The following is a 27,655-nucleotide window of genomic DNA, read 5'->3' as shown; positions in this document are numbered from 1 at the left end:
GGAGTACTGGAGCCTCGTTAATGCTGGAAGATGTAACGCACTATCTGACTGCTAAGAGGTATCGCTGTTATAGCTTTACAGGCAAGATCAGAGACGTGCAAACGTATTCAGACACCCTCCAGGGAGCTCCATGCCTGTGAGAGATCAGGTTTTTTCCAGGGTCATGCTAAATATTTTAGGACACTGGCTCTTCTGACACCCGCAGTTTCTGTTTTCTGGGTGTGCAGGTGTGTAAAAGACCCCTACAGTGCACGGACATGCAGGCACTAGAGAGAGGATGCAGCTCATCACTCAGCCCTGGCACAGAGCAACCCTGAGTTAGATATCGAGCTGTGTTTCCCCAAGATTACACGTCTCTCTTTTCTCTTTCTTTCAGCTCCTGCTGGGGTGCAGCTGACCTCTATAAACAGCTGATCACCACATTCACAGCTTGCTTCACAACCTGCCCCTCCAATCATCAAGCAGAGATCCTGGAGGTGGGATTACAGGCAGCTATCTCCAGCTAATCACACCCCATAATAGAGCAGAGGGGAGGGACACTTTGCCCATGCCTGTTTAGTTTTAATCTGCTCATGCTGCTGGCTCATCCACTATAAACAGACCAGCACAGGATTGCAGCTGAGAGAAGGGTACAAACATGTCCCAGCAAAGAACCCTCCGGCTTTCCTCGCAGCATACTAGCACCGTCTACGTGCTGGGCACAGAAATCTCCATTGAGGTGTCTGGGTAAGAAATGTGCGTTTTACTAGCTGGCGGGTCGCTGAGCTGCCCAGCTTTCTCGGATCACTTTATCATACGGATCTTTACCGGTGTCAGCTTCAAATGGAAACTGGTCCCTGGATAAGGTGGGCTGGGGAAAGTAGGGGGCACAGCAATGGCAAAAGGAAGTCGGAATGAACTCAGCTAGAAATAGGTTGTTCTAAACTGAACATTATACTCGAGGACAGGGGTAGTCAGATTTCTTTTTTGTCAAGGTCCTGATTTCTTGGTCAAGGTATAGCCGAGGCCCAGACTCCAGAGAAAATAATAATGAGTAAGTCAAAAGATTTCAGAGTCCATTCAAAAGTGTCTGGCAGTCCGGATTTGGCCACGCTCTGCCTATTGACTTCCCCTGCACTGGGGTGCCAGCAGCCGCATGGACTGAACTGCTAAACAGACAGAGGAAGTCGCAGTTTCTGCTGGGTTCCTGCTGCGTGTTTGTCTAAAGTCAAGGGCCAGAACCTCAGCTGGTGCAAAGCGGCACGGCTCCCCTGAAGTCAGCAGATGTTCTTCCCTCACCTGCGGATCCGTTTGGCTTGCCCTGCACACACAGCTTGTGCATGAGTTTTTGTTAGGGATTAACTGCTTGACTGCAGAACTCAGCTGTTCTTTTGGAGGCTCACATCTCTGTTAAAATGCTGCAGTTGCATGGGGACCGAGATTGAGGGAGGTGAGATTTTGCTCCAGCTCTCTGGCATGTGATGCACCAGTGAAGCGGCTTCCTCATCCAAACACCCTATTTTGTCCGGTGTGAGGAATTCACAGGGTGAATTTCCTGACACTAAGGCTATGTCTGCATTACAGCCGATGTCTGCATGACTTACGTTGCTCAGAAAAACATTCCACCGCGAGCAACATAAATTACACCGACAAACACACTCATGCGCACAGCACTATGTCGGCAGGAGAGCTTCTCCCGCCCACGGGGGTGGATTTTTCATGTTGACGGGAGAGGTCTATCCCGTCTGCATACAGCGTCTTCACCAGATGCGCTGCAGCGGCACGGCTGTATGGGTGCAGCTGCGCCACTGTGCATATAGACAAAGATGGCCTACGGGAAGAGGAGAAGGGTCAGAGGCAGAATGGTTAAGTGACTTGCTCAAGTCTGCACAGCACGTTAGTGGCAGAGTCAGGCATTAGACTAGGAATTCTGGATTCCCTCCTGGTAGAGGACATAGAGCTGTGCAGCTGAGGCAGGGAAACAGCTCCTTCCAGGGAACATTTTACCATCACCTCAGCTTGGACGTGTAAGCTTTTTAGGGTAGGAACTTTCTCTTATGATGTGTACATACAGCACCTAACGCAGTGGGGCGCAGATCCCATATTGGGGCCTCTGCCTGCTTCTGTAATACAAATACCTAATAAATTAACTGAATCCAGAGCATCTCTAGCAGCGCCACCTTTGATTATTATTATGGTAGCATCTGGGGTCAGGAACGAAGGGGGAGTTATCCCTGGTTTTAGACCCAGTGCTGTAGGAAGTAAGATAAAGTTGCAAAGAATAAACGAGTTGAAGGTGGGGTGAGATTACAGTGCAGAGCGCCAGGCTCACCTCCCAGTAGACAGACTCACCTGCCTTTATCGGTTACCCTGTAACATCCCTGCCTCTTCTTCCCTTGAAGGCGGAAAATTTATGGTTGCATGTTGCAATTGCAGCTGAACTCCAGATTTCCCTGTGCAAGGCCTATCTGCATTTCTGTTGGTCTCCCAAGGGGAAATAGATCTATGTTGTATCACACTTGTCTTCAGGTGTTTCATTCATTAGCAGGGAGCAGGTGACCTGAGTTATTCCAGACCGCACCCAGAGATTAATAAAAAGCCTCTGCCAGCTATTATTCAACAACTCCTGTTGCCTGGCAGGAAGCCAGAGGCTGAGCAAACGAGTGTCTGTCTGATGCAACTTCTTGCTGCCACTTGCAGGCACACGGAGGATCTACCCAGCTCCTCGGCCTCATGCACAGCTCCGAGGCCAGCTCTTTGCTCCTGGGGGGCTCCAGGGACGGGATACGGAGCCTTGCATCTCTAGGTCAGTGGGATGCTGGCAGGCCAGGTGCCAGCTCATGCCAAGGCTCGTAGGCCTCCGCTGAACACTGACAAATGCAGAGCTGGAACCCAGTCTGGCTCATCATCTCTGTCAGTATTGTTAAAGCAGGGATGGGAGCGTCTAGTTAAAAGTGTCTCGTGTGTAGACTTTATGACATGTTTGTAAATTGCTGCCTGCATTACTCTCGCTGACAATAGCTGTATCCCACCTTACAAGGTAATAGCTGTTGAAATAGTTGAAACTGGAAACCCCCTCAGTCAGGAGAGGAGCATTAGCAAGTGTTAAATACTAGCTTGCTAAAGGAGATGTTATCCGCTGCGCAACAAAAGGAGGCCCATAGACACCAGACAAACCAGTGTGAAACATCAGAGGACAAAAGGCTTAATTGCTCCCCCTGTACCCACGAAAAGGAGACCTGCATCAGGAATTGTCCCATCAGTTTGAACTCTGAGGGGGAGGTCGGGGGGAGAAATAAAAATCCCCAACAAGAAGAAACTGGGTCTTTATGCTGCTTAGACTCTGAGGAGGAAAGATTTCTAAGCATAAGCAAAAGATCCCCAGTGCTTGGCTTGGTTAGCCCAAGAGAATTTATAGAGCTTGCATATTACAGCAGCTTTCATCACTTTTTGAAACCTAAGACTGTAACTCATGGGTATCTGTATGTTTATCTTATTTACAAGGTTAAAGCACTCATTTCTTTTTCTTAGTTAACAGGTCTTCACAAAGTTTATTATACGATTGGCTACAGGCATTGTCTTTGGAGTAGGATCTAAGGTGCAATTGACCTGGGGTAAATGACTGGTCCTTTGGGACTCGGAGTAACCTGACTATTGTTGGGATTTTTGGTGTAAACCAAGGGAGAATGTATCACAAAAGCAGGCTTACCAAGATGGCAAGCTATTCAGAGTTCTTATTAAGCAACTATTAGGAGTATCTCAGGGGACAGTCTGTGACTCCGTTGTAGTGCCAGAGGAGTTCACCATTGATTGGTGAAATCTAGAGTATAGAACTCACAGCCCATTTGTGGTGTGTGTCCTGAGGTTGATACTCATGCTGTACTTCAGGCAGTCTGACAGTCACAGTTTCAAATCCAGTCAGATTAGAAGTTGCTAGCATCTGTAATGTGCTGGCTAAATGTGTTGTCTTCCGCCAGTGCCTGATCCATAGAGGATAAAAGCCTTCTACTGTTACCACATAGTGGAGTTACTCCTTTAGTTCATGTGGGGTCGATACATTATCTGCTGACTGTTTGGTGGCCTATTTGAATTGTGTACAGTTCATAGTAGACAGGTGTCTGTCAACACAAACATCCTTGTTGGCTTTCTCAGTAGAAGGGCCAGGGACCGAATGGCCCGTGGTTACTGAACTCCATCTCCTCCTGCCCTTAGGAAGGGTCTCTCCAGGACAGTACTGATGCATGTGGGCATGGCAGTTTATGGGAATATGGGGAGCTCGTCCCGTTGCTGCCTGTGATGCATCTGCTCTGGGAACCAGTCAGTTCCTGCTACCCTTCCCCAGTCTCATCCTGCAGCCAACCGTTCCTGACCTGCCTCACTGTCATCATTTAGAGTACAGTAGCACCCAGTGGGCCCAGTTGAGACTGGGGCCCTACGAAGGGAGCGCACTCACCGCTAGAGGACCTCTGCGTGGCCAGGTAGTGGCTCTCTCCCCATCTAGCTGGCCTGTCTCGTGGACTGCCTGTTCCCATGACTGGGCCCTCCAGCCAGGTCACGCTTTAGTCCACTCTTCCAGAGTAACAAAGTCCCACCAACAGCAGTTCAGCGTTCTCATCGCAGGTCTCGGGCCCCAGTTCTGGACCCCTAGCCTCAGGGGTTCCAGTCATCCTTAGCCCCTTGTCCAGCCTGTCACCAGACCTGGGGCTGGGAGGGAAATCCAGGCTCCCCCAGTACACTGGGTTTCAGCCTGGGGAGCCTCTAACCAGTAGCCCTGGTCTGCCCATCCAACACCTTGTTGCTACTTCTCTCAGCCTCTCAGGTCTTCTCCCCACAACCTCCGTAGGCTCACCGGTGTCGCAGGACCCACACCTGGAATCCCCAACAAGACTCCAACCCATTGCCGCCCTCCTCAGGCGTGGCCTTTCAGGCCTTACGGCTGCTCTGTTTCCACTGCTTTGTCAGGCTCTCTCCCTCCCTGGAGGTCTAGATCCTGCCCTTTTACCAGTGCTTACCACTGGAGCCTCTTCCACTCCTCGTGGCTGTGGCATCTCTCCCAGACTCTTGCTGGGCTTCCCTACTGAGGATACAGGCCCCCCCGGCTTTCTGCTCACACGGTCTCTGGGCCCAGGGCACAACTGCAGAATTCCTCTCCTCCTAGCAGCCCGTCCGCCCTGCATTGCCTGCCTTTATACCAACCAGCCTGTTCCTGCCCAGCTGGGCATCCTGATTACTTAAGCCTGTCTTGCCCTCCAGCTGCAGCCTGCTATGCTAATTGGCCTCTCAGGACCTCATTAATCCTTTCAGGGCCTGTGTGTGGTATACATACTCCATCACAGGCCCCATGGTGCTGGGTGCTGTACGTACACAGAGTAAGACGCCGTCCCTGCACCAAAGAGTTTACAGTTTAAATAGTCAAAGGATTATGCTCCCCCACCCCCACCTTTACAGATGGGGAACTGAGAAATACATGACTTGCCTAGGGTCACACATGGGGTGTGTGACTGATCGCCTGAATCTCAGTCCTTAACCCAGTAGTTCCCAAACACTTCCCCTGGATGACCCATTTTCAGAGGTGTCGTTTCCCACTACCCCAGACAGTATGGACAGTTGCTGTTTAAAAATGGTGTCCTCCCTGCAGTGTGACCTCACACGCACTGTATGTGCAAGGTCACGCCGCAAGGAGGATGCCAATTTGCGTTACAAACCAGTGCCCTCTGGACTGCATCATCTCACACACACAGGGGGAGTGCGAGGTCCTGCTGTAGGGAAGGCGCCGTTTTGTAGAGCAAAATAGCTTCCTCCGTGCGACGTGACCTCGTGCACATGGGGCGTGTGAGCTCACGCTGGGCGGAGGAGGCCATTTTGTAAAAGGGTGTCCTCTGCACGCTCGGGATTGCCGGGACCCCATCTGCTGATGAAGCGACCCCGCTTGGGGTCACGCACCACAGTTCAGGAACTGCTGCCTTAGCCGCAAACCAACTTTTAAGTTCCAGCAAGGCTCTGTAAGTCAGGCACTCGCCTGATTTTCTGTCTCCCCCAGCCCTGCCTCAACGGCTCCTCTTCGCTGAGACTGTAGCGTACACTCTGCTAAAGACCCTGCTGTGGGTGCAGGCTGGTTGCTGCATTATTTCCCCCCTCCCAGCTAAAAGGAAAGGGAGTTGTTCAAATGAAAGGCTTATTTAATCCAGTACATTTCAGATGCTTTAACTGATTTCCCTTTTTTTCCTGTATCTTTAATAGAGGATTCCCAGGATTTCGAATGCTGACTTTCCCATGGTGCTAGGCAGGCTGAGGGCTCTGTATACCAAACCACAAACTTGTGTAACACTGTTTAAAGTTGGACAGGGACTGGGTCATGTTAATACCTTTGGCCCATGTATTCCACCTCAGTAAATACAACAGCTCCCCCACAGACTGTCTAGTCTCCCAGGATCGGGGCGTCCTCAAAGCTGTCCACACTACACGCTGCGGTTGTTCATTCCCTTCCGGCAGCTAGATGGAGTTCAGTGAAGAAGGGGAGCCCTCCCTGCATTAGGGGAAGAGAGGGCAAAGGGTTTGCTTTTGCTTTTTGCTGCTTGTGGTTCCTTTCCCCTCTGCTACCTGGCAGTTGTACAGCAGGGCAGTAGATGGGCTTACCCTACCCTTCAGCCTCTTGGAGGGTAAGAGTTTTATAGCCAGCTCAGAGAATGGCCAGGGGTGTCATTGATTCATACCATAAACTTAGAGCTCAGGCCGCCCTTGACATTCAGAGGAGGGGAGGGGAACAGGGGAGCACCTCACTGTTGTGTAATTGTATCGGGCTGCTCCATGGGCCACCCACTGCCAGGCCTGGAGGGTGCAGAGGGTGGTGCTGGGCGTGGCTGGCAAATGGCAGGATTGCCAAGATGAAGAGACCAAAAACCAGAAGACGTGGCGTGCACCCAGTTACAGCTGAGCGACTTGTTGACGTTTTCTGTTCGGTGACCCAGCCGACACATCCGAAATCAAACTTGCCTTGGTTCAGACTGAAACGGAAATATTTTCTTGGTTTGTTTTTCTTGCTGAAACAAACAAACAAACAAAATCCACTGTCTTCGGCTCGAACGAAACATTTCAAAAGGCTGTTTCTGAAGTGACATTTCGATGAGAAAATGTCCATTCAAAACGACCTGGTTTATTTAAAAACAAAACAAACTTAAAACAAAATTAATTTCAAAACAATTCAAAACAACCCAGTTTATTTAAAAACAAAATGTTGAAACGTTCAGAAAATGTTGAAACTCACCTTTTTAATTTTTTTGTTCATATAACGTTCTCATTTTTTATTTGACCAAAACTATTCACTGAATTCGAGCTGAATTCGCAAATCGCTTCAGTTGCCCCCCAAACTGCATTTTTTGTCAGATTTACTTTTGGACTGAACAATCTACAGACAGTCCACATTGCCAGCGTGTGCACCTTGCATGTATGCACGTGCATGATCCGTGTTGCTGACTCTTGTGAGTTCCATGATTTTCGGTGTGTTTTCTCAAAGCGTCAGCTCCCGGAGTCAGGTGATTTCATGAGACTCTCCACTTCCTTTTTTAATGAAAGTTTCTAGCGCTAACAGTTACAGAGAAAAGCCTGAAACCATGACTAGGTCTGTGCTACAGAATTACTTCAGTGTAACTATGTCACGCAGGGGTGTGAAAAATCCACAACTCTGAGCAATGTAGTTATGCTGACCTAATCGCTGGTGTAGACAGCGCTATGCTGGGGGAGAGATTCTCCTGCTGACGCAGCTGACGCCTCTCACAGAGGTGAATTCACTATGCCGACGAGAAAGCGTCTTCACTGAAGTGCATCAGTGCAGCTGTGTTGATGCAACATTTTAAGTGTAGACCTGCCCCGTGACCCAAGTACATCTCTAAAGGCTCAGAAACCAGATATCCAAGAACAAGAGCCCCAAGTTATTTTTTTTTAACTCTCATCAATTTTAAGCCAACCTCATGAGTGTTTTAGGGGCTGACTTGAGGTTAGCAGCGCTGCTCCGTGGCACCATTGCAGAAGCATCATGTCCCAAAGAAGAGCAGGAAACTTACTGGACAATACCCAGAGGTCGTGGGTGAGGGAGCTGCATTGCTTGCCTACCAGATTTCACTCCCTCCCTGCCAGACCCGCCTGGTATCTTGGCTCTCCCTCTGTCTTTAGTCATCTCTGTGCCCCAACCCACTGTGATTCTTAGTAACAGTTAATAGCCAGTTGCTGACGTTGTTGCTGCAAGATGGGGAACGCTTTGCTAATCCTTATCTAAGTATGCAGCACCTGACTGGTCACAGATAATTTTTTAATGTAATCTCTTGTTTGTTCTGTGCTTGGTGACTAACACTTAGCTGTCACCTTGGTGCCATCGAACCTCTCTGGGTAAGCTGGAAGAGCAGTGGGCTGACAAGAATCTGGCCATCTCTGGAGTCCCAGTCCAGAGCCTCAACCACAGAACCAACCTTCCTCACTCATCCGATAGCATGAAAAAAGAGGTGTGACCAGCCAGGCTTTTCCTCAAGGAATAATCCTAAGAAGAAGAAAGCAGTCCTGCCTCAAAACGCTCCTTTACTGTGAAGCCCACAAAAAATTGGCCCATGGTTAGGCAGCTGCTGTGCTGAGACCACTGCCAATGTTGTCTCATCGTTTCTTTGTACTCCCCTGTCCGCCTGTATCCATCTGTTTGTAAGCCCCTTGGGGCAGAGACAGTCTTTTTGTTCTGGGTTTGCACAGCACCTAGCGCCATGGCATCCTGGTCCATGACTGGGGCTCCTAGGGGCTACAGAACACAAGTAATAAATAATAGAAGGTGAAGGAAACAGCCTCCCAGGTTGGGATGTAGCTCAGGCCTAGGAGCAGTGGGGACGGATTTTGATTATCCCAGAGGCAGCCGCCCAACTCTGCGCCCTGGGCCTGGCCCCAGACAAGGGGAAAGCTGAGCTGCGTTGAACCCCACGTTCACTGGGAACCAGCGAGGGCTGCTGGCCATCGGCACATCATGCAGATGAACGGGGCAAGTGCAGCACTTTCTGCTGAGGTTAGGGGGAAATGCCTGTCTCTTTCCTGACCCTGCACGGCCAAATGGCAGCACAAGCATGGGCCTGCCAGCCAGCAGGCAGGTTCCTCCACCCGGGGAGGAGTGTTGGCTGTCTGCCATTGTTAACAGGAAATCTTAACTCCACCTGCTTGGCAAGAGCGTGTTTCCTGGGTCAGCTTCTTGCTATGTGTGGTTAATGTTGTCGGTGCAGGAGGTTTTCTTTGCACAGCTGCCAGGAAGGATCCTCGCGGTAACCACAGAGGCGGTGCTAAGACCGGGACTCATGGCAGTGACAGGGAAAGGTGGATTCCAAATGATGCGCTAGGGCTGCCCATTGTGACAGGTGTGCTCTGCCTCTGATAGCTCAAAGAGGCCATTCCACTGTCCTAGGTTAGGAAGGGGGGGTTCAAAACATGCATCTGAATTACTGACTTGAATGGCCCACTGTCCCTTCCCGCATGGAGTGCATTGTCTCCACAGTCCCTCAGAACCGCTCTGCACCTTGGCATATAGACCTGTGAAAGAGGCAGCAAGCTTTCATCACCTACAATGGAAGGACGGTCCAATGGTTAGATTCTAGCCTGGCCCGTGGGGTCCCAAGTTCAATTCCTGGCTCTGCCACAGACTTCCTGTGTAACCCTGGGCAAGTCACTTAGCGGGTCATTTTAAAAGTGCTCAAATCACTTAGACGCTGATGCAGAGCTGGGCAAATAAGTGATTTTTTCAGTTCAGTGGCGGTGCTGAAACAAAATAATGAACGATAGTTGGGGTGGAACTGCATCGGAAATGTTTCAGATTTTTCCTTGAATTGACAAAGTTCACGGCAGGCTTGTTCCAGAGCAGGGATTTGGAACGTGGCTCTCCCGCATCGTAGGTGAGGGCCCTAACCACGGACTAAGGGCTACAAAGCCATCTTCTGCCACCATCTCCTCCTCCTCCTCCTCTGGCCACTCTGTGAATGGCTCAAGCTTTTCAGGTCACGTTTGTCAGCACTTTCAGGTTGAACAAGTCTTAACTTTTCCTCAAATAACCATTGGTCTGAGAGATTTCTCCCAGCTTTGCTCGTAGGTCCTACTGACTTTTAATGAGACTCAGCCCCTAAACCACGTAGGCACTTTTTAGTCTCCTGTGCCTCAGTGTCTCTGAGACCCTGAATCTCTCTATGCCTCAGGTTCCACCTCTGTGTGTTAAATCTCTTGGGCAGAGACCCGTCTCTCTCTCCCTCCTGACTCAGGTTTTTCCCGGCTGCACAGTTCCTTGCCTATACTGTAATGTCCCCAGCCAGCCAGACTGCCAAAACAGGCCAGCATCTATGCTTTGCTTTCTCTTTGAAAGCTACAGATGACATCACTGATACAGCCCCAAGTCCCCACACAGTCCTTTCAGAGTCAGCACCTGCATTTTGAAGGTAAAAGTATTACAGAGAAAACCTATTAAAATAAGAAAAGAACTTGCAGATGTGCTAATAAGCCTCCCAGAGACGAACCCCCAACTCCAGCAGGTGCTCTGGTAAGAGGCCGTCCTTCAAATTTTACCACGGGGTGTTGCTGGGATTAAAAGTTCATAACCGCCTCAGCTCAGAACTAGCACCGCCCATGAATAGCTCAGGCTTTCCTTCAGACAGCTTGGGGCTTTGACCTTGAGATTCCAGGAACCCGCAATCAGCAGACAATGATCTCCTTGTCAGAGAGGAACTTCCAAAGGCTGGGTTTTTGCATAACTGGAGACAAGACATTTGCATTCACCTCCCATAGAAATTCCTCAGGCAAACCACTTGACACTATGTGTCTCCAAAGTCCATTCTTGCCTGGCATCTTGTTCACTACAATTCTTTGTAGTTCAAAACACTTCCCAGGATCCCCTTTATCCCTAGAGAGAGGTTACACACAATCCCAGCCCACAATAATGCATAAACCATTCACTTCATGTCATGGACCCCACACTGAATTCCCTAAGGTTTCCCAAGGCTATGGCAGGAAATGGCCATGTCTGTCACAGAGCTGATTTGGCAAAGACTCTTTCAGTGTTTTTCTTCGGGTGTAAATGAACTGCTTGATCCCTGCCACCCACTCCCCCGCCCTCCCAGCTCTGGGTCAAAACATTTGAAACGTGACAGGAGTGCTTTGTGTGTGCATAAGTGTAAATAGTTAATGGTGCTCACGGATATGTAGCATCGTCCCTGGGTTTTGTAGGAACAGTAAAACTTCTTGTGCACTGTAAACGGTTTCCTTTGTGCAGCTTTTGACACCAGATCTGAGCTGTACCAGCCCACAGCAAAATGCTGAATGACACTTGCTCACCTGCAGCATGTCTCCTCCATCACGGACTAGGGTCTCCTGCCGTTTACAGTATCAGCGTCCATAAATGCCACTTACTGCACCCCAGTATTTGCCTTTACGGTGGAATTCCCTGGCCTTAGAACAGGACCGCAGTGTCGCTGTCTGGCTCTGTAGCATCTTGATGGAGCTGAAGTCGGGAGCAGATGGGATTTTCAGCTGCGACCGTAACTGACTGTTCATCCTCTGCCTCAGATCAGCCCCGAAGGACGCCACGTCGTTCGATGTCCGTGGCACCCCTGGTGTTGACGTCTATATTGTCCACAACCCTCAGGTTGCCAAAGTGCCGACATGCGTGCCCGGGTGGCCCCTGGATGCCGGGGTGGAGGTGGTGGTGACTATGAAGACGCCAAGCAACGAAATCAATGATAACAAGGTAGTTTGTTGTGGTGGGGGGAAGCACCCTTTGAAAATCAATGTCCAACTTACGTGAATGCAGGAGAAGAGAGCTGTTACGTAGGAGCTGAACCAGGTAAAAGGGTGTTTGAAGTTGGCCAAGAGACACTGTGCATTGGCTGGAGAGATGTCTGCTCGCTAAGGGTGCCCATGTCCTGGGGGCCGGAATGAGCTGGGTGTCCCATACGGGACTTTCATCACCTCACGGGCTGGGATAACAGCCCAGCTCTCAAACCGCTTCATTTCAGCAGCTTTGTTTTTACTTGATAATGGGTTGTTCGTTATTTAGCCTCATTAAGCTGTTGTCTCTGTCGTGCATTTCCATGAGGGAGCAACATGACTCTACACTGCATTAGTAGTTGTATTACAGTAGCATGTCCCATGTTAGGCTCTGTTCAAAACCTGTCCCTGCCCAGAAGAGCTGTTGAAATGGAGAAGACAGACAGTAGGATAAAGGAAGTATAATCCCCATTTCACAGAGGGGGAATAGAGAGAATAAGGGAGTTGCCTGATGGCACAGAGCCACGAATTGAGCACAGATCACCTGTGCCCTGGCCCAGGTCCCTAGCCACATGACCCTCCTTTCAGTCTTAAAACAAAGAATTGTATTGACGGAGTCATCTGCATAGGAAGTGCAAGTCTATGCGCAAGACTCTCACTCTGGTCTCATCCGTAGCAGTGCAAGTCCCCATTTTACTGTTCGCGTCGCTGCAGGTAGTGGTGTTCTGAGAGCAGTAGTGCTGATCCGATGGTGTCTTTGCAGGTTAGGATTTCATACTACGGGCAAGATGGGGGGACACCCATACACAGAGCCATGCTCTACCTGACTTGTGTTGGTAAGTAGAACCGTAGAACCCATCTGTTCAATAAACTCAGCCCCAAAGTACGACTCCCTTGACTGGGTAGGAGGGTGGGAGGTCACGTTTTTTATGCTGGCTTCTGGGAGCAGCTGGCAAAGGTATGGGTGGGAGAGAAGGGCGCAGGAATTGCAATTTTACAGTGGAAGATCAAAAGCCAAAATATTTCTATTTGGAAATGCTGTTACAATGACTCATGGGATTTATAGTTTGGGTGCCTCATGCTCCCATTCTCCTCTGTAGGCTCGGATCCCTGGTCAAACTACATCTCCCATGAAGCACCACTGTCTCTCCCTTGAGGAGGGGGGCTGGTGCATCAAGGCTGTCCCTGGCAATGGTGCATCCTGGGAGATGTAGTTTGGCTAGGGAGCCTGGACCACGGGGAATAATGAGAACAATAGGCACCTGAACTACAACTCCCATGAAGCACCACGGCAGCATTCTCACATCGAAATATTTCTGTGTTTGGGTGCTCTGTTTTTCAATGAAAAATTTTTTCTGTGGAAAAGCAAATGCTTTTCATGAATATTTTCATTTAGTCGAAGATAGTTTTGATGGAAAATTTTCTGCTTGAAGGGACAGACCAGCTGATCTGAGCCCCATGCTTTAATGGAGACCAGTTCCCTTATAGCTCACCCCTTTCTCCATTGAGCTGTGTTCAGTCCAGGCCTTGTTTTGCCCTGAGGCTTTGCAATCTACACACCTTTAAAGAAGCGCATAATAGCACATATCAGCCGAAGGAACCCTTCCATCTCAGCTTTTGGTAATGAAGATTCCAACCATGGATGGGATGTGATCGAGTCCAGGTAGTTGGTTCTCAGTGCCATCCACCCCGCTGGGTTCTTTTCCTCTCTTGTGCCGTTGCAGACATCTCCTTGGATACTGATACAACTCGCAGTGGGGCGGTGAAGAGGAAAACAACAGATAAGGTAAGTATGATTCATCTTCATACACCCAGGGATTAAGGGAGATCAGTTGGCTGAGTAAACTCTGAACTGATCATCCCAAAGGTTCCCAGCAGAGTATTGAGTGTAAAGGAGACACGCTATCACTATGGTGAGATAGATCATGGTTTATCTAGTACTGTGGTTGCAGAGCACCAGCTTGTGGCCTGCAAGGAGCATTAAAGGAGCTACAACATTAATTAAGAACTTGTCCACAGGGGGGTGCTCAGGAAAATCTGAATTAGCTAAAGGTGTGAATTTTAAGTGGATTAGTTAAACTGCATTAAACCCCCGTGTGAACACTCTCATTCAGAATTAAAATGGCCATAATTCAGTTTATTCATTCACTTTGGAAGTTCATTAAACTAAACTGAAGTAAAGGCTACTTTAATTCTGAATAAGAGCATTCACAAAGGGGTTTAATGTGTTTAACTAACCCACCAAAATTCACATCTTTAGTTAATTTGGATTAGTTTTTCTTGAGGGTCCCAGTGTAGACAAGTGATTTTTTTGTTTTGTTTTTGTTTGGAAAATGCCAGTTCATCAAAACAGAAACTATTCACAAGTAAAGGTCAGTTTTGACAAATTTTCTGACATGAAAATAATTTGCAAAGTTTTGAAATTGTTAACGTTTAGTTTTGCATTTCCAAGATGAAAAATGTTGGTTTTCTGGTTTTTGTTTAAAAAGTTAAGCTAATTATAGGAAAAGTAGTCTTCAAAATGTTTCAAAATGATTGAAATGTTTTGATTGACGTAATTGTTTTTTTCTGGAGTTTTGGTTTGTGAAAATTTTTGCATTTTTAACTCTTGGTCCAACAGGAAAATTTGTTGGTATCTCAAAAATGTTCACGAGATGGGAAGACAGTTTTCCACTCAGCTGTATCAGCAGATGCTGGCTCCCAGTCCTGCGCTCACACCACAGTGCTTGCCCTACAAGACTGTATGTTTGAGTGGCTTGAATCTGGAAGTTCATATATTTCTGAACTGGGAATGGGTAAGGTGGAGACGTATGTCTACATTTTGCAGGAAGGTCGCCAACAGCTGGGAGGGGAACACTTTCCATAGGGGCTAAAGCCACAGGAAGCAGCTATGTCACATGCCTATCCTCTCGGCTTTTAATACTGTAGTAGTGAAAAGAATTGGGTTCCAGTTCTCTGGTCTTGGTTCCTGGTTTCCACACAAGCCTGTTTTTGATTTGCCTCTGCAGAGAGAGTGGACATGGGGCCCAGATGGGCAAGGAGCTGTCCTGCTAGTGAACTGTGATAGGGACGACCCAAAGTCCACGGATATGGACAACATGGATCTCTATGTGCGATCTTACGCAGGTACTGGCTGGGAACGGATCGCTGCTTTTGGGTTGAGCACTAATCAGATGATGCGGTACGTCTGAAATTCCAGCCAGTTCAGGCCAGAATGCAAGATGTTAGCGGAGTCCTAAGAAGAAACTGCACCCACAGAAAAAGGAATAGTGAGGGTGTGAACGATCGGGCTCTGCTTATCAGAGCTTAGGCCTGGATTTTCATGGCCCACATCTATGTATTGCTAGCAGTAGAACTATAAAACGTGTACCCTTGAAACTGCCCAGGTAGCCCACTGCAACCACCGCTTATCAGAATGTCTCGCTGAGTCTGACCATGGCTCCGGGCACGTCTAAGGCCCCTCAGTGATATCATCAGAACTGCAGCCGTGTTTGTAAAGTGACTGTGTTAGAAGTGTCCTCACCTAACTGAACCATGGGACTGCCGGGCTATTGGCTGTGCAATGAGACAGCTCCAGCGTAAGCCAATAGCTGGTGGTCTGCTTTCTAGGGAAGCCTAGATGCTGAGCGCCCCTTGTGGAAGAGCACGTTCAGATATCATGGGGGCTTATTTGACATTTTGCTGCTACTAACCTTAAGGCGCAAATCCCTTGAAAATAACCTCGCTGAATGTAATAGCTAAGAGGCATAGATCTCCTTCTCTCCCTTGGGTACCCAACCACTCCTAGTCTTGATTTTCAGGAGGCCACCTTTGCTCCTGCGACGCTAAGCAAGAGATACCTGGGTTGCCAATAGTGTTTACAGCCTTTCCTAACCCCCACCTTAAAAAAGGAACACAACAGAAACTGATGGGGGGACAGAGCACAGAGGTCCAGCGTTCCAGTGCTTTAACCTCGGAGCTTCACAATGAGCTGCATTTTCGTCCTTTAGGACTAGCCCAGAAGTGATTTCCCCATCCCTTCTTGATGCATTTGGTATATAGACAATGGTCCTGTCAGACACAGTGTTACCTGAGGGACAGAGCTTCTGTAGAGGGATCATATACTATATGGAGCAGATCCTCACCTGGTGTACATTGGCTTGGATCCAGTGACATCAGTGGAGCTAAGAGGATATGCAGTAGCTGAGGTTCTGGCATCTTTTATACATTTTTTTTTCTGAAAGAAAGTTAGGTTCTAGAGACTTGATGATCCAAATCTGAATGCAGCCACTTTAAAAAGCCCCACTCTTTTCTCTTTTGGTCTCCTCTTGTTCTCAGACCTCAGGGACATGTCCTGCATGATCTTGAGAACTCAAGGGCCCGACGCAATCTTTGACGACCACAAGTTGGTTCTTCACATTTCCGTGTCGGACGCAGACAAAGTGGGAGTTTTCCATGCCCGGGGTGAGTATCTGGTCTTGGAATTACAGCTCTGCTGAGCCAGTCTGCGAATGTCTAGAATTCCCTCTGCCTTTGCTCTGCGGCGACGCAGTACGCTGCGGCCTGGCATGAGATGATAACGTGCTGTGGATAGCCGTGGCACTCCAGCAGCCTGCTGCACAGCAAGTAGAACAGGGCGATAGTAAGAGGCGGTTGCAATACTGAATCCATCGAAGAACCTGCTCCTGCTCCCTGTGACGTACGTGGGAGCTTTGCTCCTGCCGTCAGTAGGAGCGGGACCCAGTTCTAAATCTGCTCTTAAATGAGCTGTTCTCTGGCTGTGCCATCCCCGGCGCTGAGTTCCCCTCAGGAAAGCTGCACGCGGCATTGGCACGCAGCTGTTCCCGCCACACTTTTGCCCCAATCTCACAAACACTTCCACGCGTGGCATGCTGCCGGCCTGGCTCTGCAGGGCACTTTTATTCTTCAGGCTCAAACCCCACAGATCTCAAAACAGAGCTATTCCCCCAGCCAGAGCAGGCTACAGAGGTTTCTGCCCTTGTCTTCCCTCCTACTCCAGGGCCTGCCAGCATCCTTCCTGCAGCTCTCAGGCCTGTATGAGAAAAGGAATCACCTGACCCCTTCCCAGCTGGGTCTGCTCATCTCTCTCCCAGGCTGAGACACCTGTTTGGAAAAAGGCTCCATTCCGAAACAGGGCTGGGGGGGGGGGTGGTGTGTCCCCGGGCCGCTGGCCCTTAAAGGGGCAGACCACCTTCTTACACTCAGGCTCAGCTCTAAGCATGTGAGCACTTCTATTGACCCGAGTGGAAGCATTCACAAGCTTAAACATGTGCCTGGCCGTCTGCACGGTTTGGGGTTTTCTATTGTATTGAGAACCAGCGGCCTGGCCCACGAGTGGGGGAACACACAGGCCTTCTTTGCACACCAGGAGGCTCCTGAGCGGCACCGGAGGTTCATGGGCAGAGTGCAGTGCTCTCATCCTGCTGTATCACAAGGGGGGGGCAGAATTAAGTGTGTCTGGTCAGCCTGAACGATTGCACTTTTCTGCTGTGTTACTGAGTACTCTGTGCTACCTTAACGTTCTTCTAGTGCAACATCCTGGTGTAACCATCATGGGTGTCCCAGGGCTGCCGTGCCAGCCTTTATCCCAGTGCAACCCTTGCTAGCGGGCCAGATGCACCACAGCTGGGTCAGGCACTGCACATGATTCAGCTACCAAGTCTAGGTGTCTTAACATCTGGGGGGGGAAGGGTGAGTGCTCTGCCAACTGTCCCTCCTCCCCCCCTCCCAGGACCACTCTGAACCCCACCCCTCCCAACACGCAAGTGCCCTCTTAACTGCCAGCATCTTCCCTGGCTGGAGGAAGAGACCCATTCTCACCAGATCCCCCATGTGCCCCTGCTGACCTGCTCCCACCAGATCGCTCGTGTGCCCCTGCTGACCTGCTACTGCTCAGCTGATTCACTACAGTGGGTGTTTATTTTATCCAACAGAATCTTAACTGGGTGAGGAGCTGAAATCGTACATGTTTAGTGCCATGGGGCTAGAGGGGGGACGTAAAGGGGTGATATCAGCTACCTCTGCAGTGAAAAGGAGAGTATGGCCCTAATAAGTTACGGAGACCAGACATCCCAGTGAGACATGACCAGTTCCAGAACTGGGGCAGCAGGTAAATGCAAAGTGTCTGCCTGGCTCTCGTAAAGGATGTTAAAACCTAGTTGCTGGGGCAGGACGGATGTTCTGTGTTCCAGGGAAGAGGCAATGTACCTGGAGACCAATTGCTCCTGCTTCTCTTCCAGTCTGGGAAGTGAAAATCCAGAGTATCCCACAGGCTCCTGGGGTGGGGGTGGGGGGTCAGTGAGGAGCAAACATCACACGCACAGTGGGGAATTCAAGCTTATTGATCATCATGTAGATGGATGAGCGGGGCGGGTGGCTGGAAGGATCAGAGTGCAAGCAATACCTTTGATGGTTTTCAAAGGCAGAGAGAGAATTTCTCCCCTTTCTAAGTGGCCCTCGGCTCCAGCTAAAGAACGACACAACTAGTGGGAGAGCAAATCAGAGGCAACTGTGACCTGATTGCCCTGCATCAGTCTTGCTGCTGGGCTCAACTATTCATTAAGACCATTCAGTGACGCCGGGGTATTTCTGAAACTCTCACCCATCCTAAAAGGTTCATGAATTCAGAGCTGAAATGCGTGGCTCATTGACAAATCTCCTGTTTCTGTTGTCCAAGCTGGGAGCAGATTTAATAACGTCACCAAAACATCACACTGTGTTCGGTTCCCAAACCCATCATCTGACAATTACTCATTCAACCAATTTCTTCGGTATTTATGAGACACAGATACATTGGGCAGCCGATGGGGCTATCTTACATCTGAAATCGGCGACTGAATGCTCTCCAGCTAGCTCTCAAGTTTATGAAGCTGCTTTCAGGGCTTTGAGTAACATCACCTCTAACACCTGCCTTTCCTCTAAATTCCAGTCCACATGAGAGGCTGACATCCAGCCAGCAAGAATGCTTCCAGGCCGGAATGCACCTCTCATGTGATTGTAGTCATTAGGCTTTAAATCTAAGCCCTTTGGCCTTTTCTATAACAACTGACCCCGGATGCTAGAATGGGTGAATTTGCACCAGTGTAGACTGCAGTTTACACTGGTGGAGCTAACTCCTGTGAGGAATTCGGTCCACAGGTGCAAATCATGGCTTTGCCTGTCTCCATGAGGAGTTTGCACTGGTGCAGCTCCAGGGTTGGGTTAATTCTCCGAGTAGACAACGGCCAACCGCCCACATCCGGAAGCTTGATTCCCAGGCCCTGGGAGTAGCTGAGCGATCTCTGCTCGCTGTACTGTGCTCAGCGTGGTTCCCCCGACACGACAGGATACTCCTTTACATTCGCAGGCAACGATGCGCTCCCCCAGTATGAGCACGTGCTGGGGTCAGAGGAGCTCTCCTACGTCGTGGATCGTGCCAGTGGACAAGAGGAGGACATCTTCTACGTGGAGGGATTGGCCTTCCCGGACGCTGACTTCTCGGGGCTGGTCTCTTTCCACGTCACGCTGCTGGACGCCCCTGTTGAGGTGCAATAAGCCGACGTGCTCGCTTGGCCTGGGTATAGCTGGGCTGGAGAGAACAAAAGCTCTGCAAAGCGGCCTCTCTGGGGAGGGTGCTGCTGGTACACCACACCCCGGGGTGGCTCAGGGGCAATTGAGGCTCAGCCTGCTGGATCTCGGAGCAAAGATTCAGCCAGTTAGGGTAGGCCTGTCAACCTCCATAGATGGCACGGCCACCATGGCCACTCCCTACATGGCCCGGCCAGCTGAGCCAAGGGTTTTGATGCTAAACACTTAACAGGAGGAAACTGCTTTTGAATAGCAACTAAATTGAGGTCTCCTGCCTTCTGAGCCAGGCCCGGGCCTCTCCTTCCTTCTGGAGAGAGTCTCTGAATGGCCATGGGAGAGGCTTGAGTTACAGTGGATCAAGATGCAAAGGGAGGAGCAAAGGGCAGGATAAAAGGCACCACTGTGCGCTCCACGCCCTGTGGGAGGACGTAGCAGAGAGATGGCAGAGGCCAAACGTAAGCAGGGATCTCCTATCAGCTGCAGAGAGATCTTTGGAGCTGGACTAGGATCCATCAATCACCACTTGTTTTTTTTCCCTCACTAGAGTCTTCCTGAGACCCCGATTTTCACAGACACGGTGGTTTTCCAGGTGGCGCCCTGGATAATGACCCCCAACACTCAGCGGCCTCTGGAGGTCTTTGTCTGCAGGTGAGGGCAGGACGGTTCAACTGCCGAGGGGGGGGGGGAAATGGCCTCATTTTCTAACCAGGGGCTTGATCCTGCAAGGTGCTGAGCTCTCTGCCCATGGTCCAGCGCAGCAGTTCGGCACATGCCTAACGTCAAACGTGCAAATAATCCCACTGACTCCGATGGGCTTTGGATCAAACCCCACGTGCCTACCTGGGATTTAAGAGCAAGCCAGGTCGGAAGAAGCAGCCCCCGAAGAATCCTACTCAAGAACCAGCTCATACTAGGATGGGCCTCTTTGGGCACGTGTGGTCGGATCTGTGGAGATCTTTACAAGGCCAGAAACTGTCCGTGGACCCATCGTGCCTGGAACGGCTTGATTATAGCCGGGACCATTTCCCTCTCCATGCCCTTGTGCCTTAGGAGAACAAGAATGAATTCCTGTGCCAAAAGCCCCTGGAGGTGGCAGTGAGACTGATGGGTGAAAAATTCCCTCAATACACAGGAAGGGGGCATGGCTACTCTCAGGCACCAAGCCAATTAGCACCCCGTTAATGTACCAAATCCCCTACGTTATGGGTTGTTTGGGGGTAGCGGGAAAGGGTCTGCCTGTTCCCTGGTTTAGAGCTCTCTCTTTCCTCTCCCGTGTTGTTCCCAGTGTGAGCGGCAACGCTGACTTTGTGGAGGCCGTGAGCGAACTCGCCAGGAAAGCCCACTGCAAGCTGACCATCTGCCCGGAGGTGGAGAACCGAAACGACCGCTGGATCCAGGTCAGAGCGCCGGGAGTGGGGAAGCCAAACACGCACAGCCCTCTGGCTCTGGTGCCTTGTGGAGTCTTTGACGTCCAGGCACACAATGCTGCCGTCGCGATCCGGGTCGCGTTTCACACCCTGGTTACGCAGACGTCAGTCACACAGTGCAGCAGGCCAATAAGCGCTACCCCATCCTGTGGCAACACATGTGCCCCTGGCTGAAACCAGCGAAGTTCTAAGCTGGAGGAGCGAAGCAGCACTCTAAAAATGTAGCGCCAAGAACCAGCTGGGCTCTGACTGGCTGGAGTGAGAAACAAATCTGTTCTCGAAGCCCATTCAGCAATTGTCCAGTGAGGAGAGCAATCCCACGTGGGCCTGCTCCAACACCCAGCCATGTCAACAGCAAACGCATCTGCGGGTTCTGGTTCTAAGCTGGCTGTTTGTTTGCCACTCTCTTTATCCCCTCTAACAGGACGAGATGGAGTTTGGCTACGTACAGGCTCCCCATAAAACGTTTCCCGTGGTCTTCGATTCGCCCAGGAACAAAGAGCTGCAGGACTTCCCTTTTAAGAACGTCTTGGTATGCGACTCTGTCTGGCGGCGTCAGCGCGGAATTTAACACCAGCTAGTTGGAAGGTTTTTGTTGAAATGCTTTGGGGTTTTTTGGACCGAAAATGCAGTTTTCAGCCAATGAAACATTTTGAAAAATGCATCGGTTTTGACTAAATTTCATTTTGAAAATGGAACGAAGTGTTTTTCAGACAGGAACGTTTAGATTTTTCATTGTGAAAGAACTTTCCAAGACTAAATTCAAGACTCACTAAACCTCTTCCTACCTAAATTTGTTCATTTATATATATAATTCTAAAGTTAAAGGTCAAAATTGGAATGAAATGTTGGGATTTTATCAAAATGTTTTGATCGACCCGAAACAAACTCCATGAGACTGCAACATTGACTGCTTCAATCCCAGCAGGCTGAAATGTACCCTGTGTAGCATGCCAAGTTAAGGCCCTGGCGCCACTTAAATCCTGTCTGATATACGCAATTCACTGCTCTCAGCTTCACTGTCGTCTTGTTTCCTGGAAGGGCCCCGATTTTGGCTACGTGACCCGAGAGCCTTTTAATCAAATAGTCTCCAGCCTCGACTCTTTTGGGAACCTGGAAGTCAGCCCTCCGGTGACCGTCAAAGGGAAGGAGTATCCCCTGGGAAGGATCCTCATTGGAAGCAGCTTCCCCAGGTGAGAGGCGTGAGTGTGGCTCGGGACAGCATGCCCCTAGCTGGAACACACCAGCATCTCCTGCACAGCACGAAGTGGTGGTTACACTGTGCGTGGGGCTGCCAGGTCAGCGATTGCACGTGTAGTTTAGCTGTCTTCAGTGCTAGACGAAGGGAGTCTGGGGTCATAGACGTGCCGTGACAAGTGGCCCGTGTCCCATCCTAATTTCATGGTGTTGCTCCCCACACAGAGGGATGGTGGCCCTCCCTCCCTTCCCGCAGAGGCAGGAGAAAGAGTAGCCCTCTCCCATCTACCTCCTCTCCACGCCCAGCACCTACTCCAGGAGCTGTCGGGTGACTGGGACAGACCTGCCGTACTCCTCTCCTGCCACAGTCGGTCCCCGGAGCAGTAGGTCATGGAGTTAACCCCTCACTGAGATGCACAGGGCAGTTGTACCTCTCAGAGCTGTCGTTTCAGGTTCTCCGCAGACTCCGGCAGACGTCCCTGCATGCGTTACGCTCGGGTCACGTTTTCAAGCTTTCCTCTGCAGCTGCGAGGGCTACAAATTTACTTTCATCTGGCTCCCAGAGTGGGGGCCTAGCCATGAACCTGTCATGTTTACACCTTAATTTGGCCCTGTCCACCTTGCATAGCGAGCCTCTTCCTAACTGGCGAATGTGTCTGGTTCTAATCTTGCTTCCCTTTCGCCTCTAGGGTTGATGGCAGGAGGATGACGAAGGCGGTCAGGGACTTCCTTTATGCCCAGAAAGTGCAGGCCCCTGTGGAGCTCTATGTCGACTGGTTGTGCGTGGGTCACGTGGATGAATTCCTGAGCTTTGTCCCAGCCCAGGGCGGACAGGTACTGCACCTTGGGGGCGACCTCTTAGACCAGCCCTGAGTAGACAGGTACTGCATCTTGGGGGAGACATCTCGGACCAGTCCCAGGTAGACACAGAGGAAGAGTGTCCGGTTTGAAGTTCATGAATTCAAGTTTCATCCTCAGACACCCAGAGCACACGTCTGCTCAGGCGCTACCATGTGCTTTCTAGACACCTGTCCATTTTAGAGAGGTAAAAACATGTGGAATTCTCCCCTCTGAGATCCTTGTTTTCTAGCTGAATTTACCTAGCTCCAGGAAACTGGCTGCTCCAGGGAGGGTATAGTGACCGTGAGCACCAAACGCGTTGATCCAGACTGTTGCAACTGCCCCTTGTAGGCCGAACCCACTGGGCAAAAGGTCTATATAATGTGAAATGTGAGTGAATGGCAAAGACCAGTCACTGAACTGGTTTGTCTCTCTTGTCAGGGTTTCCGGCTGCTCTTAGCCAACCCCACTGCCTGTTACAAGCTCTTCAAAGAGAAGCAGGAAGAGGGCTATGGAGAGGCCAGTCTGTTTGAGGGTAGGAGAGCTCATCTTTTCTCTCTCTCCCACCCCCCTTCACACATTAGAACAAACCATCCTGAAGTTGCCGCCTGTGGTGAACAGGGCTGTCTCAACAAGCTGTTCGGTGGGCACAGGACAGCTCAGTGGACAGCTGGTTGAAAACTTTGTCAAAACTGTTTTGACAGAAAATCAAGTTTTTCCAATTATAAGAAATGTTATTGAGAAAAAAAGTTTACCCAGGGAAAACTGATTTTTCATCCAAAAAAAAAAAAAAAAGGTAAAATTTCTCATTGGTTATTCTGTGCGGTGCTTCCTGGGAGTCGTAATTTGGTTGCTTCATATCCTAATCTCCTCTATCGACTAGGTTCCTGGAATAAACTACATCTCCCATGCTACACCTGGGACAAGGGTTCCCATGATGCATCACCTCCCCTATCCAAGAGGGGAGACCGTAGTGCATCACGGGACATGTAGTCCTACCAAGATACCTAGTCTATAAACGAGAAGGCGTTTGAGGAACCTGATTTAAAACCACCAGGAGGCAGGGCCACAGCATTTATTTGTTGAGTTTTAATTTTTTGGTATTCAAATTTTCCCTGGAAAATTTTGACATAAATGAAACTTACTTTGTTTTTTGTCACAACTTTCCCTGGGAAAAAGAAACCATTTTCTAAACAGCTGTATTCGGTGCCCTGTTTATATGTCCAGAGAAATATAACAATTTCTGCTGGGGTAGAATCCAAGCTCCATTCCAGGAAAGCTTCAAAATCCACTTTAGATGGTTTATTCTCTAAGACAAGGAGGTAAGTAAAGTATGATCCACTGTTTCCCATTATAGATGTACAGTCCCCCAGAATCAAGTTATTTCTCTTGACAGGAGACCGAACTGAAAAACAAGCTGTGATTTGGGGGGGGAGGGGGGCAAAGGGGGAAGAAGGGGAAATAGCAAGAAAGTTGCTCATTTTTTTGGTCAAAATTTCAAATTTTGACAAAGAGGAATCAAAATTGCAATATATTTTGAAACACTTTGACCAATTCCCTTGGACAGACTCAGGTAAATCCCAGAACAGTTTGTCACTGAGTGAAAATAATATGTTTGTGGATGCACACACATGTGCACCCCCCCTGCTAAGTATGGTTGACAGATCCCCCACCATGCCCAGTTCATGAAGGATAGAGGCTCTTAGATCTAGCTACAGATACACACGGCTTACACATACAGCCCCACTTAGCGCATGAATTTTCATTCATTAGTTAAATGTGTTTCTTCTTGCAGGTTTAGAGACAGTCCCCATGACAACGATTGATGAGATTCTGGCCAATGAAACCCTGAGGAGGGACAACGACTATGTTCAGGTAAGGACAGGAGACAGCAATAACTCAGCAGTATTGGAGGAGGAATTCTCAGGACAGGTGAGAGAGAGAATGGGAAGCTCCTAGTGGCTTCTGCTTGTCAAGAACAATGGTGCCCAAACATACGACCCAGGAAGGCCACATAAACCTAAACACACACTGGTGTGGGCCAAACAGATTCAACATTTTAAAATCAGATTTAAAGGGATCTGTATTGATTTATATTTTAAATTCTAGGTGGTTTCTCTGTACAGTATTGTCTATTTAAAACAATGCATAAATCAGTGCATAAAATATGTATCAGAATGATAGAAAATGGGGAAAAAACAGTAAAGAAATTAAAATGTTAATGAATCGACCATTGGTATATTGTGTTGAAGCAGGCTGCGGGCTTTATGAAATGCTCTGGTGGACCGTGTATGGCCCACAGGCCGTAAGTTGGGCACCGCTAGCCTAGAACAAGCCAGAGAATCAGAAGTAGCCGAGGAAGAGCTTGCCTTTATTTATCTCAGATCTGAAAAGGGATATGAAGCCCTAGCAAGGGGAGGGTTGGGATTAACGACTGGGTATTGGGTTTCATAAGCCATCACAACTGTCCATCACGGTGAGGTTCTTTCTTCGTTTCAGTTCCCAATTTACTTCCCTCCCCCGTTGTCTCAATGTACAGACAGCAACAACACTGGATCTCCAATCTGCTCCTCCCAGGGCTGCCTCTAGGAGGAACGGTTTTGTGACCTTGTCCTTCCTCCCCAGAGCTGCATTGACTGGAACAGAGACATCCTGAAACGAGAGCTGGGCCTGAGCGAGAAAGACATCATCGACCTTCCGCAGCTCTTCACTGTAACTGACAAGGAAGCCAGCGCTTTCTTCCCAGATATGGTAAGGAGGTGCAGGCCTGGGGCCTCGCGCAGTGTGAATAAGGGCTTTTCCTGCCAGATTCTGGGTGTGACTTGCCAGTTTGCTGCCTGCCAGGGTCTGTATAACAGGGCATCCATAGACTATGCCTCTTCAAAAATCTGCATACTCGAGGGGTTCATGCCAAACTCTGGGGGATCTGCAATCTGGAGCTGCAGCTGAGTTTTGTGGCTTGTGTCCATCTGTGCTCCGTAGTTTATAGGCTGAGTCCTCACTGTGTCCCTCAACACTTGGCTACCCAGTCTCGTGTCTCATCGCACTGGAGTGATGCAGTGACGTCTTTAGAGGAACATGTCTGGCTGTTGTAAGAGTCTATTCAACACGCCCCTCCTGTTCTTCCTCTCCTGGCTGCAGGTGAACATGCTCGTCTTGGGGAAACACCTGGGCATCCCGAAGCCCTTTGGGCCCATCATCGACGGGCAGTGCTGCCTGGAGGAGAACGTCCGCTCCCTGCTGGAGCCGCTGGGCCTGATCTGCACCTTCATCAATGACTTTTTCTCCTACCACACCCTGTTAGGGGAGGTCCATTGCGGCACCAACGTCCGCAGGAAACCCTTCTCCTTCAAGTGGTGGAACATGATCCCCTGAGCAGAGGGGGTGAAATCTCAATACCCCACTCAGCACTTTATTCAGAGGAGGGAACAAAGGATGAATGTGTGATCATTTCCTGGGGTTTGTTTCACCCACCACTGAATTCGGAACTTTAATAAAAACAACACTTTCTAAGGAAACCCAAGAATTATTAACCCGCATGTGAAATCACTCACTACCCCATCCTGTTCTCTGCTGCACAAGTCGCACAGTTTATTGGGGCTGTTATCCCCCACCACTGTTTCTTGCACTGACCTTTAAGATGTGTGTGTCACCTAATTTATTACAGCTACCTACTTACCTCTAAGGCCCCCCATCATAATGCATTTATCCTCACCGATGCAGTAGAAGTATTATCAGCCCCATTTTACAGATGGGAAAACTGAGACACAGAGCAGTTAAGTGACAAGGCCAAGCTCACACAGGAAGGCTGTAGCAGAGCCAGAAATGGCATAGTCTAGAGCTGACTGGAGGATGACACTTCCATTGCATGGACGCTTCCAAGATTTTGAAGGCAGGCAGGGGTGAGGGCACTGAGCTGGTATGCCAAAGAAAGGTTCAAGTCCCTGTTCTGCCTAATTCAAAGCTAATTCAATTGCTCATCCCTCACACCTGTCCTTCCAGTGCTATAGGAACAGGATCATGGGAACTGCCAGGGAGACCAGGGATCCATATAGCCTAGCGTCCTGCCTGGGACATTGGCCAATACGAGATGCTTCACAGAAAGGGCATGATACCCTGCAGTGGGCAATTAAAGCAGAATCTCTCCAAGGGGGAAATTCCTTCCTAGCCCCTGCTAAGTTTATGCCTTGGAGCATGGGGGTTTATATCCCTTACACACTTTGTATACTAAACCTCTTTAAAAAAAAAGATTAAGAAATTACAAGACCTAGCTAACTCATCCCTCCCCAGTTCATCGTCCCACAGAGTGATGGGGAGAGGTGTGGAAAGGGTTAGCTCATATTGTCTTGACAATTTAAACAGCTTTCTAACATGCAGTCTTTACACTGATGTGTTTCCCTGTGTTTAATTTGGTAAAGCAGTGAGAATACATAGGATCCTCAAGATGAAAGACTTTATGATCTAAGAAGCCCATTCCACGGAGCATATTGCAATCTGTAACGGCACCCGTACCAAGCAGATTTTCAGTATTGCTCCTAAGGTTTCCTATGGGCCTTGTTTTTAGATGTGCACAATTTTTTTTAACCCTAGTTTCTCTAGGTAATAGGGAAGTCTCCTCTCACCCCGTGCACCGATAGGAACAAGTCAAATTCATTTTGCAGATTGAAGAGAAAGGGTGAGGAAATAAAGAGGAAAGAGGTAACATTTTACTGGATGCATGCACTTGTCTGAAGGGAGCAGTTTGGGTGGTAATACAATGCTTGAGGCATCAATTTTAGAAGGCGGGGAAGAAATCTTAAAAGCACTGTTACGGTAGGAACAGCTGGCAATACACTGTGGCCACTTCTTACTCAACAGATGCTATTTCAAGAGGTACA

At 49.4% G+C, this 27,655-nt stretch overlaps 1 protein-coding gene across 2 annotated transcripts; it reads left to right on the top strand.

Moving 5' to 3' along the window:
• Nucleotides 1–585: 585 nt before the first annotated feature.
• LOC137165998 (protein-arginine deiminase type-3-like) lies at nt 586–27,343 on the top strand. 2 transcript variants are annotated; one of them, XM_067567568.1, is made up of 16 exons: nt 586–726; nt 11,548–11,728; nt 12,512–12,584; nt 13,473–13,534; nt 14,757–14,874; nt 16,066–16,191; nt 19,094–19,272; nt 19,859–19,962; nt 20,600–20,711; nt 21,166–21,273; nt 21,783–21,934; nt 22,628–22,772; nt 23,220–23,313; nt 24,574–24,653; nt 25,404–25,529; nt 25,920–27,343. In XM_067567568.1, exons 1-16 carry the CDS (start codon nt 638–640, stop codon nt 26,151–26,153), a joined length of 1,983 nt encoding a protein of 660 aa, XP_067423669.1. In that variant the 5' UTR covers nt 586–637; the 3' UTR covers nt 26,154–27,343. The 2 variants fall into 2 exon arrangements, with proteins under 2 accessions (XP_067423669.1, XP_067423670.1); XM_067567569.1 differs by having other exon boundaries at nt 634–735; nt 25,920–27,342.
• The last annotated feature ends 312 nt before the right edge of the window (nt 27,344–27,655 follow it).

Source organism: Emydura macquarii, unplaced genomic scaffold (genome assembly GCF_026122565.2).
Source record: "Emydura macquarii macquarii isolate MOO-44397 ecotype Brisbane River unplaced genomic scaffold, CSIRO-AGI_Emac_v2 contig_2768, whole genome shotgun sequence".
In the NCBI taxonomy this organism is placed as follows: Eukaryota; Metazoa; Chordata; order Testudines; family Chelidae; genus Emydura; species Emydura macquarii.
Note: the sequence above shows the minus strand (reverse complement) of the source record. Positions and strands in the feature narration are given on the sequence as shown.